This window comes from Tenebrio molitor, chromosome 5, assembly GCF_963966145.1.
Source record: "Tenebrio molitor chromosome 5, icTenMoli1.1, whole genome shotgun sequence".
NCBI lineage: Eukaryota > Metazoa > Arthropoda > Insecta > Coleoptera > Tenebrionidae > Tenebrio > Tenebrio molitor.
In genome coordinates, this window is record NC_091050.1 from 9,785,028 (window position 1) to 9,803,397 (window position 18,370).

General features: G+C 37.9%; 1 protein-coding gene across 11 annotated transcripts in view; it reads right to left on the reverse strand.

The window, feature by feature from the left end:
- The window catches only part of by (blistery), a 137,579-nt gene that overhangs the window by 48,504 nt on the left and 70,705 nt on the right, over positions 1 to 18,370 (reverse strand). For 7 of the 11 annotated variants that reach the window (XM_069048026.1, XM_069048020.1, XM_069048021.1 and 4 more), the window contains exon 3: positions 16,930 to 16,967. In XM_069048026.1, the coding sequence (XP_068904127.1) occupies positions 16,930 to 16,967 (38 nt within the window). Of the gene's footprint in view, positions 1 to 5,800; positions 6,520 to 13,554; positions 13,726 to 16,929; positions 16,968 to 18,370 lie in introns of those variants that run through there. The other 4 variants (XM_069048033.1, XM_069048025.1, XM_069048024.1 and 1 more) reach the window with 3 other exon arrangements.

An 18,370-nucleotide genomic window follows, 5' to 3' on the forward strand; every position in this document is an offset into this window, starting at 1 on the left:
CTACTATCGGGTGTTCATTTAAATTTCTCCTCAAAGCTGGCGTTGAAGAGTCGATTGTGAACCCACCACGGAGTACGAATCACGGTTCACTTGTTTAAATCTAACCTCACTTTTTGGGCTGTTTATGTTTTTACTGTACAGACTGACGAGTAGTGCGTTCACAATCGACTCTACAACGCCAACTGTCAGGAGAAATTTAAATGAACACTCGTTAGAAAATATTGAGAGACGAATGAAAAACTAGAACGGTGGTTTCAAATTATTGAAGCCACTCCTCTGTTCTCTCTTAACAATAAAGATTTTTTCTCAAAATTAAAAGAGCACCAATTAAGAGTACAAAGGTAAATGGGTCAAGGTACAACTAGTTTTTTTAAAGGCATCAACGCATTGCAGCATTTTACCGGATGATGTTAGTGTCTTGGGGATCTATCTTCACGATTAAAAAAAAGCTTCTTTGTCTTTTGCTTCTAGGTAGAGGCAATAAATGATAAACCACAACTGTTACGTAAAGTGGTTCGTTTTATGTAAATAAAAAGATTAAATCTAAGGAAACGAGAAAATTGATTATAAACACAAATTTAATATGTTTTAGAAACATGTTAAAACAAATTAGTTTATTTATACAGGATTTTTTAATGACCAAATATATTTTTTATAAACAGTGGACAATATGTTCTGGAATAACTTAACTGTTGCACACTAAAAAGAATAAATGTTAACCACTCTGCTTCAAGAGGAGACATTTGTTGCATCAACAATAATTTTTTTACTCTAGCTTTGAACTATCGGGTGTTCATTTAAATTTCTCCTCAAAAGTTGGCGCTGAAGAATCGATTGTGAACGCTGCACTATGCAGAGTAAAAACACAAACAACGCAAAAAGTGAGGTCAGATTTAAACATTTAAACAACTGAATCCGTGGTGCGTTCACAATCGACTCTTCAACGCCAACTTTGAGGATAAATTTAAGTGAACACCCGATAGAATATTTTAGATCAACTATCAATATCCACAGTTGAAAAGGATAATTTGGAAGGACAAATTTTGCTCTTGGGGTATTTGTTTGCGATTCTAGATCTTTCTGCGGATCGTTTCAGTCGTCGATAAGCATTACTTAGAAAAAATAAACAAGCAATAACAGAGTTTCACAGCTTGGGCTGTTATCGCTGTTTTCAACCTAATGCGGAAATAGAAGTATTTGTCAATATTTACTTATAAAGAGAACAAATTTCCGATTTCCGACAAGGTTACGTTTGCAACAAGCAATTCATGGTGTGGAAAGCTTCAAAGCACCCGACAACAGAAATATTGAAAAGAGAACGCCCGAAAGTGGGTACTTTTTCCCGAAAACAGCGAAAGGGCCGATCGACACCGGAACTTCGTTAGGTGGTCCACCGATCGGTTAAAAATCTCGTTACGTTGGTAATTTATCGTCAAACGATTCATTTACTTCACAAAGAGGTCTTTCACGAATTTCAGAACAAAGTTTCCGGTCAATTACTTTAACAACTGTGGCAAAGTACGTAGCCGCAAGAGCTTCACCAACTTCTGAAAAGGTTTCGCTGATGGCGTGTCTATAAAGATTTCAGCTCGAGCGATTTTATTAAGTCATAAACACTTCTGTGCCTACTTTGCGACGTGAAGCTCGTGCTAATTCAGACACGTGTTTTAAATTGTCCGACGATTGTTGAAATTTATTCCGTATATAAAACGTGAACGCGACCAACATGTGGCGTCTTAACAGTTCACTCACGTTTTCGGAGAATACACATTTAATTCCTGCGGTCTTTATACGCAAAACATGTCCAACGAGAACCCAACTACCGACAAAGGGATATGAATTTATTTTTTCTGTTTGCCTAGGCTTTTCACGGAAGTAGTACCGGAGGAGCGTCTGGTCTCGTGTGTAAATTTCATGTCGTCCAGAAATATTGAACGCGATGATAAAATATGATTCCGTTGAGTCTGTGATTAATTGAATCTTAATTGAAACTCGTTGGTGCACTAAATCCCTAATATCCACAACCCATCAAGAGCCATTCCGACCGAACGAAGTGTGAATGATATTGATGAAAGCGGATTGTTTGTCTGATGCTTGACCTACTATTTCGACGCAAAAAACCTATCACGGCCTTGTGATCTACTGATAGAAGATGAAAGGCGCTTGCATTTCCTGACAATATTTTTAGATGAAGCCGATCCACACACCATGACTGCTTGCTACGGTCTTGATTGTCGTCAATGCGGGAGCCATAATGTTGACGTCAAACTAATTTGCAATTATCGTCAAGGCAACGCTAATATTATTAATAAATAATTAATAGTCTGTTACGTAATGACGTCCTCTAGTCGCGCGTAATTAGCTAAATTATTGTCAACTCTTATTGATGACTTGAGTACCATCGCATCGGTATCACCGGATCTCCAATGACATTGCGCATTTTTTTTTTAATTCTATGATGGTTGTATCGGGTGTTCACTTAATTTATCCTCAAGGTAGGCGTTGAAGAGTCGATTGTGGACGCACCACGGATTACAGAGCAGCTGTTTAAATCTAACCCCACTTTTTGCGTTGCTTGTGTTTTTACTCTGCACTTTGAGGATAAATTTAAATGAACACCCGATACAATTTGTATCGAGAGTGACACAGAATAATCGAGTCATTAATTGACACGATAAAAAAATATCTTGTGTGAACAACAGCTAAACAAATAAACATTTGCTAAAGAGAAAGGGTTGTACTATCGAATATTGTGGACACATTAGAGATAAGACGTACCTACCACTATCTCCCGCCAATAAATCAATCAATGTCTAAACCAGATTAGAAAGCACCTTGTAAAAAATATTTTTGATATACGAAATGAGCACTCCCAAATGAGGCATGGTCAGCGTGTGATAAGCTCAATTAAAAATTTATTCCGGTTCTCGTCCGTTGTTAAAAATTGAATTGTTTTGGTTTTATCCTCCGGAGTTTCGTTATCTATTATTATTGGAGATTGTTTTTGTAACTTTCTGAGAGAATTACTGCCGAGAACGAGTTTGTATCTCCGAGTTTTGGCACAATTACGTGCCGGGTCTCGAGCTTAATTAATTTTTATTAGATTCTAGAAAAGCATGTTCGGGTTTTTTCTTACATTAACCTTTAATAAATGTTATAGAGTAATTAAAAAATTCTGAGAATCGCTACAAAAAAGTTCATTACATGATGACAATTGTGTCAAATGTGAGCATAGTCTGTTTCCATAAATGTGACTAAAGTGTCGTATTTCAAAGAAGCTTTACTAATTAAAATAAATTAAACAAATTCAAACCATTTTGTAATTCTACCTGAACAAGACTAAACTAGGAAAAATAGGTTGGAAATGTTCATACCAAAATAAGGCTTGTGGAGACGTCTGGGCTGACTTTTATGTACGAAAGCTCGTATTCAAAAATTAAAGGCAAAGTTTTTATTGGCGAATCTCAATAAGTTGCTGCTGTTATGTTAGTTAAACACTTTCTTGAATTTCTATATAATGTTGGAACTCCAGTTCCGAGAAATAATAAATTAAAAGATAAGGAAATTTGTGTCATCGAGGGTTATATAAACGAAGCTAAGTACATTACACTGTTTGCACAGGATGATTAAACAAAATCCTAAAATGACTCTTTGCAAAATCATTTTGCTTTTAAAATTATTGTCAGTTTATAACTGGATTTCTAAAATAGTTATTTGTGTACGAAGGCCAAAAAGTGCGTCTTTTTCGTCCGAGTCTGAATTTTCTGGCCGAGGCGCAGCCAAGGGTTGAAAACAGGCGAGGACAAAAGGCACTTTTGGACAGAGATGCACATTAAATTTTTAATTTACTATTTGCAATACCATTATTTATTTACATAATTTATGGTGACAGGACAATTATCGGTTGTGTCGGTTTCGTTGTTAACGAACAGATAGCGCCACGGCTCAGCGTCCGAAAAAGAATTACTTTTAGTCCGCTTTTGAGAACGTAAAATTACCAAGGAAAATTCTTTTTTAACATATGACCTCAAGTGTCAACTATCATTTGTCGCTGAAATAAAAATATATAAATATATGTATCAACAAGGTTTTTACATAAATTATTTTGGATTAGTCATAATTATTTTTACATAACTTCGATGCTTCGTCCCAGATATTTTTTAAATTACAGTTTCATATTGATAAACAATTGTGCGGAATGCAACGAACGCTTTTTCACGTGATTTCATCCATTAAATTCTTAGCGAATAAATGTTTACAACGATTTTGATATAAAATGCAAATTTTAAATATAAAATGTAGAACTGCCAACTAAAAATAGAAATTTTATAACGTCTAAAAATAGAAATCATTTCTATACTTACGCACAGGAGTCACGAAGGAAAATTAATTTAAAGGACGAATCTGACAAATCTTGAACGCCTACTTTACACTATTATTATCATTAGTATTGTTCAATGGTGAGAAAAAATAAATTTCGTCAACTCGAGAGATCAGAGGTTAAAAATAAATTTTTGTGACATTCACCTTCTTCAATTTAAATTCACAAGTACAACTTTCATTACATTTCAAAAATAGTTTCGTCAAATTGTCAACTAAATTATCTTCAAAAATAAAATATGAACAAGATTTAATCTCGACTCATCTGCGTCGTCTCTGGTCGCGGTACTCCCAGAGAATTTTTTTTATCATCCTCCAGGAGTTACCCCCCGGCAATAAAACCGTTAGTTGAGACATCAAACCCGAAATCGTCGGATAAAATTACGTTTCGCAATTTCAGGATTAGAAATTTAAATGATCCGTTGAATATGTAAAACCAATAAAGATTACACAATTCGGGACATCACGACAAAGACAGGTCCTGGGATTTATTCGTCAATTCTTCCGCGCGCAGATTCTTTGCTGGTACGAAAATGTAAACCACATTCGCCACTTAGATTTTTAGATTAGACCCGACACGGAGGCAATTAAGGCAATGAACGCGCCCAAAAACCGTGGATAATCGGAAGTCGACACGTGTTTGGCCACACAGACTACACTAGATTTATGATAATCGCTTAATTACACAAATTGCTATCATTAAAAAATAATAGATCTAATTCAAAAATCGGCGGACAGGAAGCATTTTCGTCAGCAACAATGGAATAAATATTTTAAAGGGTTCAGCGGTACTTCCTCTATTTTGGACCACTATTATATTTAGGTGTTTTAGAATTACACGTGTGCAATAAAATTGAATATCCAGTTTTACAGCGTAACACGGTTCAAGGATGTCGGTAAATGTGTAAGTCTTGTTCCTGTTTTAACGACCAATAAAACAACATCCCTTGTTGTTATTAATATTCGCTTAAAGGTCTGTGTATACACTTTGGAGTACGAACTCGGCCATCTGCAATAAGTTTTTCAGTGATAAAATATACAGTGTTGGTAGAATGCACTCTGCCGGACCATCTGCTCCCGATTGATTATTTTCAAGCATAACAATTTATTTACAGAAAGTGTCTGTCGATGCCGACGTTATTGAGCCTTGAAAAATCCAAAACTAATTAAGGCCAACACCATACGATAACGCTAAGTAATTAATCCGATGAAAAAAATTAAATAGTGTGCCTTTGGGGCAGTTAATTCATCAATTTTGTTAGATCCGACGTCAGCTTCTAACGACCCAATTCATACTGTCGCTCGTGAATAATTCGGGCTAAATGAATTAATGGACTTGACCTTAGTGTCACCTCTTGTTTCAGTTTGTCAACAAGATCCGCCAATAGCTTTTGCAACATCAATATTTTTTCCGGTGTACCTTTTTGATCCTCTCTTTCTCCTCTCTGCTAATAGTTACGACCGTCTCCGGCATCTTTATTTCTTGTCGCACTAATCGCCGCACATCCCAATTTTTGCACAATAAATTCACATCTCCGCGAGTCCCACTCCCGCGAGCACAGTCCTCAAATATTTATTTTACGGTTTTTATCACAGATGCAGATAATTTTTTCCCGCTCCGTCTAATTTATTTGAACGTTTAATATTTGATGTTTGTGTTCTGATGTAAGCGGCTGTAAATTGTGAACTAATACACTTCCACCATTGTTGTTGATCGATAAACGGTCGATATTCCGATCGGGCCCGCAAGGATTACGACTTTTTTCGCGTTTCGGCTGTCACTGGCGGGCGATGGTCGATTAAGCGCGCGTTGAAATCATCTGAGCCGAGAAGAAAGTTAACACTTCAATTTGGAAACAATGTCGCCGTTGATGCAACCAGAAGTGGCGGTGTGATGGCGCAATCCCGCTCAGGAACCGCCGCCGGTGCTCGATCCTGGCAGGATCACGTTGCAGGACTGGCGTGACGTGCTCGGCTCACTCGACCGGCAACATATCTCGGGGCGACTGACTTAATCCTGCTAAATAAGCAGTACAAATCGTGTCGAAGGCGGTTGATCCGATCGGACTTATTTATTAGAATTGCACGTTCGTTGCCTGAACAGGAGGCAAAGCACGCGAAAAACCACTACCAACCGACCTCATATTAACCAAACTACTGAGCCTGCAGTTTTGCATGGGAGATCACCTCACTACGCCACGAACCAACACTGTTTATGTTTATGTCGGAGTACAGTAGCGTGGAAAAGTCGGAAATAAATTCGTTACTCATTTTTATTCGCTCCTTGGTGGCGGTGCCACCGCTATAATCCTTGGCATTGCCATACACTAAATTAATAGCGGCACAGAGTCTCCAACGCTAATTTATGCATAACACTACGAATTTTCTACTCATTGTTTTTATCACCGATAACAGTGACACCACACATTTCCCAGCCATTCAACAGATAAGATAGTTGGACGAGTACTGCAATTTTAAGTTTTAACTTTTTAAACTGCTCGGCCTAGACCGAGTAGTGTGCAATAAATTATTATCAAAGGCCAGTGTATAGGCGTACCGGAAAATTCGGATCGAGTGTCGGTACTTTCCCAGTATAGACATCACTTCCAACAAGAACGACATTGCAAAAATATTTTAATAAAATTAATTGTTATAATCAACACTCAATTTGTCAGGATTCAAAAAACAAACTCAGACCTCTTAATAATTCACTATATTAAGGACTCTTGCAAATCAGTACAAGTTACCAGATCTTAGGTCAAAACAAGAGTGTCTAAAAACTAACTAAAATCGCATTTATACATCCCCTTTCTTACATCTGGCATCCATCTATCACCTCACTCACCCAACGCCCACACCAAATACACAAACCACATGCACCCGCAAAAGACCACAACGGTCATATCAGTCCCAGCAAATTTACACACTAACCATAAAACATGTCAACTGTTTCTAACACCCATGGGAAACGCAGAGGGCTGTCTCAGATCTGTCGACAAGTGTGACTAATGGACATTTGCCCTCGTTTCGCATAAGTGAAAACTACCACGGTCCTAACAAAACAAAAAAAGGAACTTATGTCTAATTAATCTGTAACAATTTTAAGCAAAATTACCTAGAAAAATGCAATCTTCGAAGAACGTATTTGAGTCCTCATTCTTACTCCCGACTGTATGGCTTAACCGGTTCAACCACTCAAAATGGTTAATTAACTGACGGTTAAACCGGCTAAAGAGCCAAACTGGCTAAAAAATAACCGGTTAACCTACCTGGCCGGCTAAATGTAGCAATGCGTGGTCTAACTGGTTCAACTGGTTAAAGGGATTGACCTAGTTAATTAAGTAATGGTTGAACAAGTTATGTTGTAATAGTTAAGTTGATTCATAGTATTTCAACAAGAATAATTTGTCAGTATGAAATTATTTAAGTACAATCTTCTATTCATTTATTTAACCTGCCAAAAAGTCAACCGGTTCATTTCTTTGGCTTTTTAACCGGTTGATTAACCAAGTTAACTGCTTAACTTTTTTCAAGTTTCTCGCTATTTTTTCTTGTATCGGGTGTTCATTTCTCCTCAAAGTTGGCGTTAAAGAGTCGATTGTGAACGCACCACAGATTACAGATCACGGATCAGGTGTTTAAATCTAACTTCATTTTTTGCGTTGTTTGTGTTTTTACTATGCAGACTGACGAGTGGTGCGTTTATAATCGACTCTTCAACGTCGACTTTGAGGAGAAATTTAAATGAACACCCGATACTATACAGCGTCATTATAAATGATTGTCCCATCGTAGTTGGCGTTGAAAATCCACACAAATTTGGGATGTGCCGCTAGCTTCGCAACGTTAAACAAACTAGTAGACAAATTTACACTACCGCCAGCAGCGCTACCTATCGGCGATGCTAGTCTCACTCATGTTATAAAGCTTGCGGCACATTCAACTACGTCACCAACGCCTACTGCGATGGGACAATTATTTATAATGACCCCGTATTTACTCAGAAGTACTGTTTATTGTGCTGGACTAATTTGAAATAATTTGACCATTATAATTTGATTTTATACAAAATTGGACAACCTTAATCTTCAGGAGCTTCGCACATTTTTTATTATTACAATATCCACTACTGATTCTATTTTCCGGTGGACCCGCGTTTGATTGTGTATTCAACAAATGCCGTCTTCTTCGTGTTAACAGGTTGAATTTTAATATCCCGCTGATAAGATTTTTGCAAGTGAAAGCAATTTAATCTACTAAGTTGACAAATTTGTGGACATGAAATCAGAATTGGAGACACCCTCAAGACCGCTAAACAGGGAAATTTTGCGCTTTACATTCGCAGATGTCACAACACTTGGAACAATTGGCAGAGATAACGACGAAGATGACCTGGAAGAGAACATGAAAAGACGACTCAAGATTTTCCATTCCAGGCGACATTAACAGACAACTGTGATCAACTCCGTAATGAAGAAGGAACGCTGATGGAAATGCATTCGATTTATTCAACGGCTCACACGTTTAAAAATAATTTTCGTTTCTGCAGTCATCTCGAATATTAAATATTTGAATGTGAATTATTTCCCATTTATAGTCGGCTTCGGTGGGTCCAAAGTTTTCCAATTTGTGAATCAAAAAGCTTAGGAGTTATGTGACGTCCGATTTGGAGATTAAAATATAAATTAACTTCCACATTCGAAATGTTTTTCATTTTTGTTGATTAAACTTTCCCGTTTTGGTCCCTCGATGGGATCCGTTTCGGCAACAACTTTTTCATTTTGGTCCCCCTGTGACTTTCTTCGACATAAAAAAGTTGTGCTTGCACGAAAGCAACCCCACGTGAGAGTGCCGTTCCGGTAAAATTATGTTCACATGCTTTTAGACCCTGCAGAGCGCGGAAATTACGGAAGTTTACGTCAGAAGGGTTACATCCGACTGCTGAAAAAATGGGGGTGAAGTTGTTGCGCCCCGCTGATCGATCGAAAAATGGAGAGGCCGTTCATGCCTCCATTAGATGCACAATAAAAACGAGGTAATGGAAAATCTGATGGACTTTATTGCACGAACCATTATCCCCTTTTTGCGGCAAAAAGCGGCGAGGGTCGATTTCTCGACTTGTACACGATTTATTTCACGTTCGTAAATCGCGGATAACCTCAAAATCATCGAGGAAATTAGTCGGACGGTTATCCTGCGACCTCCATAAATCAATTAGACTTTTCCCGGTGAGTGTACGGTGTAGGAACTACAGCGATTTATTTTTTATGGGCGAGCGTAGGTCTGAAACGTGAGTCTGAAATGCGTCTATAAACGAAAGAATTCAATTTGTGGGCGGCGCTCCAATATTTAAATGCGATAACGGCATGCCCCCATAACGCCGATCTGTGATTAGATATCAATTAAATCGACTTGATTCATCTTGGGAGAGCCAGTTTAATAAATTCTGATTCGGAAACGAGCCAGGAGTCGAGGCGCAACGCGCGCTGGATGTGGAAGGAATTTGATCCAAAAAGAAGAGAACGAGGAGTGTTTTATTGTGACAAGATATGTGACGTTAATTCTCGGAATACAAACTGATAACTCCGAGTCCGTGTAGAATAATCCAAATAGAGACGTTGATGGAGATAAAAAACTAACTGCAGAAGAGTAAATACAGGATATGTTATGAGCATCGAGTTCCGCACGTGCTCGACATAACCCCAACCAAAATAAACCCATACTCATCTGGTAATTCCTCATTTTTACACCGTTTCCTATTGTCGCTGCTGCACCTGAAACACGAGCTTTACGCTCTCGGGTATAAATCGGGAATTCACAATAATAAAGCCGATTGGACATACATGTGTGTGCAGCATTGTTTGGCTTCCTCTAATTGATGGGAATTCAACAGAGGTGCGCAATAAAGCCGCCGGTATTTTTAGACGGCGCTGCCGATTCCAATTAAGAAAAGAAATCACACGGACGGTTTTTGAATATTTTTAACCGATTCGGTCTTGCCAAAACAACGAGCAAATTTGCATATGCTTGGATGACGGACGAGCGGAAACACATTCCTCCAATTTTAGAATCAAATCGTACCAACCTCATTGTGCTCGGATCGAACCAACGAATCTTGGAATTTGAGAGACAAGGGTCAATTGGAAGGGTCATCGTACAATTCAGGTCTGTTTGCATGAAAGCGCGTGACAATTTGGCGATTTCCTGCAATTACAAGTCCATAAAAGCGACACCTGACTACATGAAAAAGCACCTTTACGGCCACACATGAAGAAAGAAACATAAATTCTCCGGGACAGCTCCGGTTTCAGTTTCAAATTAGAAAATTGCAAACTGGAATTCCGATGCTTACCGCAGGATTAATAACGAATTTAATTTTTATTGATTTATGATGGTCCGATAAAAAAATCTCTTGAATGGTTAGATGAAAACACATGATTTGTGGTTTGATAACGTTATAATTCAATATGTTCGCTCAGTGTCATTTTGCTGTTGTCTATTACGTCTTAACATTTTTGTTGTTGCTGTCGGATATAAATTATTTCAAGTTGTTTCCTGACGATTCAATAACCTCAACACAATAGAGCGGCGGTAAAAGGTGTTTCTTTTTCGAATTAGAAATGATCAGTGAAGCACAAAAAATTACTTAAGAATGTGACTAACTGCACAATTAACGTAATCCTTGATCACTAATTGCTTTTTACGCTTAAGAGAGGCAGTTACAACATTCCAGTTTCTTGCCCACGATAACTTTTAGAAATCAGAAGAGAAGGATTTTGCAACTTGCTATGGATATTACCATTTTTTTGATACAATTGGAAACAAAACAGTCAATTCATTGTCTCTTTTGTCAGATCAAGAAGAAAATTCTTTGTCAAAAATCCTAAAGAATAAGTGGCAAATTGAGTACATCTGAAGAGCATCTAAGAATGTTGTCAATTTTTTTTCCTGAATATTAACCAATGTTGACAATGTTTAACAGTGGTAAACATCCACAAAGCATCCAAAACAATTTTTGAAGTGTAGTCCAAAGTTTTTTTTAATCCGTCAAAATTTAAAGTATTTTAAGTATTTTTATTAACGGGTGTTCAAAAAATTGGCACGTGCGGAGTCGGCTGTGGTTTGCCAAATGCTTGTCGTAACTTAACCCACACAATCTAAAATGAAACTTAGGAATATGAACAAAAGGTCAAGAGATGTAGGTTCAAAAATTCACAAGTTATTCCAAACGGATTAATTTCTGAACGCAGGTTACTTGCAAACGCATTTCAGGTTCAAATAACTGCATTTTATAATTTTTTATTTGAAAGGAGGTGACACAAATGTAATGCAGATACACCTTAAGCAACGTTTCTTTCTTCTAAATGCAAAATTTTCGGTTAGATAATTAATGAATGAATGCATATCTATAAATAAGTGGGAACAGTAAGTCTGATGCAATCCGTAAATTATAAAACGTACAATGTTGCAATTTAATTTGCTAATCTCTTAATTTAAATTTAAATAAATGTTTACAAAGGAATATATGTAACAACAAGTGATAAATAATCACTTCTAATAATACTACTCACATAATAAAAATAAAAATATTAATAATTAATAAATAGACAATATTTTGGGAGTTTTTTTTTACGACTGCTGAATAATCTGTGGACGATAACTGTTATCTTTTATTGTCAAAACATTTTATTTGCAAATGTTCGTGGTAGAGTTAATATCTGGAACAATCTAAAAATTTACTAAAATATCAAGAGCAATTTTTATTATTCTTAAATTTCCAAAATAAATTTTTTTCACAAAATACCACCAGATGCTATCCAAGATACCCAAGACAATTTTGAAACATCTTATTAGACAATTATTTACTTTTCCTTGTCGATAAATCAAATTAACTTCGACTAATGATAGTACTATCGTGAATAAAATACTCAGGCCACGATTTTCAATTGTGTGTCCAGCGCCTGTCAAAGGAACTACTGATCAATATCGTCCGTTTATCAGTAATACGATCTAACACAAGCTTAATTTATAGTTTGATTTATTATGCTATTTTCTCTTTTGTACTCGATTGTAGGTACATGATGGATGACATTGAAATTAGTGTGGCGCGGAAAAAAGATCCGTGATAACGACCAAACACGACTTTTGACTATAATTTCATTTTCCTGTACTGACAAGCACCACTTTGAAGTCTACGACCGAAACATTCATCATTCAAGTTTGCACAATTGCACTTGGTGTGTTTGCCAACAGAATGATAAGAGACCCTTGAGTCAAGAAAGTCCAGACAAGAGCATCTTCTTTTGTTGCCAAATACTGACAGGCGACCTACGCGCGTCCAAACGAATTTGTCAATGACAGAAGATTTGATAAGATAAACGAGTTAAAAAAAGATAATCCGAATGGAGTGGTCGTCGGCGTCAGGTGGGGACGGCATAATGCTTCTTCACTTTCGCGGAAATTCCACGAAAGCTAGACGATGCCGGTTGGCTACCGGCAAAGTGATTGTTAAGACGTTACGTAATTTAGCACCTCCTCGGCAAGTCGCCAGAAGAAACTGAAGCCACTGGAAGTGAAATAAATTCGCGACTGGCACGATGGATAATGATTTAGCTTATCGCTGGTAGAATCATAACCGCGAACCGAAGAGTGGAATACATTCCTGGCCGCAACTGGACGATCTCCAGATTAACCAAAATTAATAGCCAGGTTAGCCTTGGGAGCGCGGCGTGACCGCCGAGCATTTCTGCTCTTTTCTTTGCAGCACTAGGATTGTATTTGCGGAATTCTCGGCCGGCATTTCTCAACGTCCTCCAGGAAAAAAATTACCGTACGTCCGTTTGCTCAATCGCGCTGGTCACGTTCGTTGTCTCGTCGTGATCTTGCCGAAATGGAAGAACTGTGCTTAATGAATCACGTCGTTAGCGGCGATTTGCACACGGAGGTCCACGGTCCGGGTAACTTTCCGGCCTTTTTCTAATCACATCCGCAATTAACTCTTCCAAAGCGATCCGATTGAAGCTCCGAAACCCGTTCCGTAGACCTGTTCCGTCCGAAAAGACGTGACGCTCGTTTCGCACATTTTTATCTCGCCTATGGATTATCTTTTTGCGTTTCGGTGCGACCGGTGAGGTGCGTTAATAAGCGTTGTCAAGAAGAAAATGGAAATCTTACGCCTATTTCGTGATCCATTGTCACCGCACAAGGTAACCAACACAACCATTAAAACACTATCATTCCGCGTTTTATTATTATGGATTTGTCACGTTTCAATTTGCACTCGCGTTACTCTATCCACACAATGCGACCATGGAACACTGTTCTTCATCCACCAATAAACCACAAAGCCACTAACAGGTTCGCGATACGACTAGTCAAACCAACGAAAGCCGTGTGCCAACTCTGGGTGGTACAATATCGCAGGTCGCAGGAGAGACTGTTATCATGTTCCATATTGCTTATCGTTAATCTCCATCTTTATTATGATTCGAGTATGTGTGTAGCCGCTTTGTGCTCTCGGAATTATGAGACCACGAGGCAGTTGGAACAAATACCGAGGTAACCACACCGGCGTTGTCATAGAACCAGAAAATTTTTATTTATTTCCATAAATATTTGCGAACCGTCCGATTATCTAATCCACCAAGACATTATCAGATCAGGTATCTACCTGATCTGATAATGTCTTGGTAGAATTAATCAGTATCGTTTTTTGCCAACAATCACACAGGCAAACATTATCGTTATCGACCACAAACAGGTAAATACGAGTACGCCTCTACTTGGAAATTGCGTATCATTTACAGAAATCGTGATAATAAAAAAATATTCCAGGAATTTGATAAAAATCTGCCGAAATGTGCCTTCACATTAAATTCAGGTTGAGTTTTGCAAACGTGAAGGTAAATGAGATGTAACAAGAATAACATGTCGTGACCCTGGCAAATGTAAAAATTTCTAATCCAAAACAATGCTTCAAGTGTGCTTCATTAAAAAAAATGTTAACGACTAATAGAACACAAAACTTTATCTGTACATTGTCAACAACTTTTTTGTTGTTGTTATTAATTATGCTGTTATTATTAATTGTGTTGTTTATTCAATATGATCTCATCGAACAAGCACCAAGAAAAATGTCCAATGTTAAGAGGTCTAAAAATAATCACAACCAAAATCTAATCTTTTCTATAAAGGTTTCAAATTCAGATTTGCACCATCACCTTGGATTGGTTCAAATTAGATTTGTATTTTATCAAGTACTTGTATTAAAAAGAAACAATAAAATGGTGATTATCTTAACATGTGGGTCTATTATTTTATTTAAGTTTGTCCCCTCAAATGCGACCGTGGAACTACTTTACATGACGCAAAAGTTTCGGCCTCCTCCCACAACCTCCGCCCAAGTGGTTTCCCTCCAGGCGGACAGCTTTCTATGATGAACACTATTCTTAATTCTCACGTGCTCCTTCTCGAAAATGCATTTTTCACCGCGTATTTGCGCAGACCAGCCCGAAGACTCTTTCCGAGTCGATTAAATGAAAACCTTCCGAATGTTTGTCAACCGTGCCATATTTTAAGGAAACACTTAAATCGTGTACAATTTTAATGAAGTAAATAAATTCGTTTGGGAAAGAAAAGTCGCGACAGTCTCAGTTAATGGGCGCTTAATTAACTAAGTAAGAGTGCCGGGGATGTGGATATAATTTTAATCGAGAGGACTTTATTCCTGAAGCAATTAATACAAGAGGAGGAAGTAGACAGTTAAATTTAGAACGTGTAGGAAATTGATGGAGCGACTCGATCATTATTAAAATTACAATGGTTTATTAATAATGCAAGACGAGGGAATCCAATTAAACCTGTCCTGGTCCTGCTGGACGCCGGTCAATTATGGAGGACTGCGCCGCCTACGCCTGTGCCTCTTCGGTTTACGCCACCGATTTGTCTTCGGTAATTCAAATGTCACAACCGTAATATCCTCGATGTAGGGACAAATAAATCAAAGGGAATTTGCAAGTCATCACCGGATAATGGTCGGCTGGACATTTTTACTCGAGGAGAGTCAACGGCACTCTCCTCGTCTGTTATTATGATGCCGCTCGTCGGTTGGTCGTTTTGTGTGACTTTTCGAATCGCAATGGTCATCGGAAATTTTTCCCGAGTGTCGCCTTTACAGTTATGCCCTTCGCGCGGCTCATTTTCCCGTTCTCCGGCTGCGAGGAGTAAATACATGAGATTTTATGATTCTTTGTGCGTCTGAATCAACTTTAGCTTTGTGAGTAAATTACGCCAATATTTACCGGGCAAATATTTTTAGAACAATGAGTGTGGTTGAACTTTAATAACTTATAAACCGCGCCGTTTATCGCTCCGTTTCAGCCCCCTGCCCGGACAATTATTTTGGACGAGCTCCCGTATCGGAGCCCGGGGCCGAATTGCAGCCGTGTTTGGATAAAACAACTCTTCTGTTTGGGGAACGTCATTCCGACGAGCCCATCACATTTTCGATATGCCGTTTCGCGCAAAAGTCAATATCCTGAGTTTACCTAAAGCACTTATTAGGTAATAACACGAGCGGCTTCCAGTTTTTGCAGCGCCAAACGGCAATGCCAAGCTGTCTGCCTCGTTCGAGAGAAGGTCGCAGCGGGAAACTCGTCGGGACCGACACAACAATTCGTATCTTGCATCTCTTCGCGATGGCCAACAAAGCCAATCATCCGGCGATAATTGCCACCTTCGTTTTATCCACCGCTGCATCTCGCACTTCTTCAAACATACGCACGTAGCCGCAAACTTCGATAATCGCTGAATTAATGACTTAAGTAATACTTTGACCACACTTCCTCTTCGTTCTCACAAAAAACCCAGTCTTATCTCGACACTTTTTCCACGTACGACGAGCTTTTTTGCGCCTGCAGCTTCGAGGTCATAAATACTGATGTGTAAGTAAGGTTGCCTACAACTCGTAGCGCTCGTGGCGCTACCCCGCGGAAATCAAACGAACTCGATAACGGTGGTTCGTAACTGGACTCTCCAAGGATAATAATTACTCGGTTTTTAGATGCTCCAGGGAACACTTAATTTTTAATTGGACCCTGCATCGCGGGATAAATCATGAAACTTTGCAGGCGAAGGATTAGCTACGTGAATGGTTTTCATAGTTGCGTAATTACTATGCAAATAGGATTATCGACGCTTACTCCTTTGCCATATGAATATGAAACACTATGATAATCACTAACAGATAGGAATAAGGAAATGGCAGGCAGCATGACTATTTACAGTCGCAAATTAGATCTGCTTTGCTTACAATGTCAACGAATAGACAAGAATGTGTCATTATGGGTCTCGACTAACTGTATTTATAAATTATTAATTCTCTTGTCGTACATGAAACATGTGAGAAGCAGGATATTTAAACTGTTTATTATTCCAGTCTTTTTCCCCTTAGATGGAGTAATTAATCGAGTCACCCGTTGCAAGAATAATTTTATGACCATGTGTTGCACTTGTGGTAAATTTGCATCGAAACAATCGTCGTGTACTCACCTTGCTTTCGCAAACTTTGTGGCAGACGTATTTGCACACTGTAACAAAAAGAGATTCGAATTAGTGTCAACATTTAAATAAATATTCTTCGAAGTGTCTGGAGACGGCTTCATCAAACGTTAATAGAATTGCTACACGATCCTATGAAAATGTATGATCCGATTAGCATAACTTTTGATCCAATAAATCGACTAGGTGGGATTCATGGTCAGCTCGAAATACATGACTTCATCACCTCGACCTCTGATCGGGATTAGGAGCTGTGGCGGCTGCGGTATTGTAAGGCACACGTTTCTCCAAAGTGGTTTCAATGTGATCAGTGTCGGGAGGTTAAGCTGATGATTTACTTATTGAACTTTATCGTCGAAGGCGATTTACATATCTGACTAATGGTGTATTAAAAAATTCAACTGCGACACAGTTACTGTTTTTGAGGGACAGCTGGCAATAAAATTCAATTTAAAATCTTCTCCGATTTATTTTTTTTATTAGCTGATATACAATGTTAAATATAGATTTGTTTATTTGCCTTCTCATCAAGTGTTTTTCATAATTAATAAAATAATAGAGAATAAATCTTATCATATCCCTATTTCTGACTCTGTTGACAATGGCTATTTTTAACGAATAAACGACATGATAGATTGGCAAATTAATTTTTTCACCTAGAGTAAGTGACATCAAAAATGACAATTCACTTGAATTTTAAAATATGTACCTGTACATTTTTTTAAATACGACAATAACGTTGGCCCCAAGAAAATTTCTGTTTAGTAATAAAAATAACATTAGTCATTACTTGTATTTCTGTTAGGGGAGGACCTACTATATTCTTGTAACAGATCGTGCATTACAAACTTTTATTGTGAAATAACCCTCAATGGTAATTTAATACCCTTATCTTAATGTTATGTAACGATACGAGTAGATCCGTATCCCCCCATACAAATTAGAATTACTGCTATTACATATTACAAATGCCATTGAGAATTACAGAATAAACTTATTAAAAAACATGTGTGTAGATAATAAATTTGCAAGAACAAATAGACGAACATATATTATAGTTATTTACACATTTTGTAAATATGTGTATTGCTCTAGAACTAGATAAAACATGAGACATGATGAAAGAAACTAAAATATTCAGCTTGCAAAGATTTGTTAATAATGTTTGTTTCATGGACGCCGACTTTGCCAGCGAAGCAATTGTGTCACTTTTTCGAAGCTGATCTGGGGTTGTTATGGGTTGGGGTAAGTTTTGCAGAGTCGGCTCGATACTGTTTCACCCACATTCGATAAAGAATAACAAGAAACAGCCAAGACCTGCACTAATGGGCTACTTAGAACTCTGTAATTACCCTGACAGCATGTGGTCTAATGACGATACTTTCATTTCTTAGAATACTTTCATAAAAAGCAACTAGTTACAGGATGTATT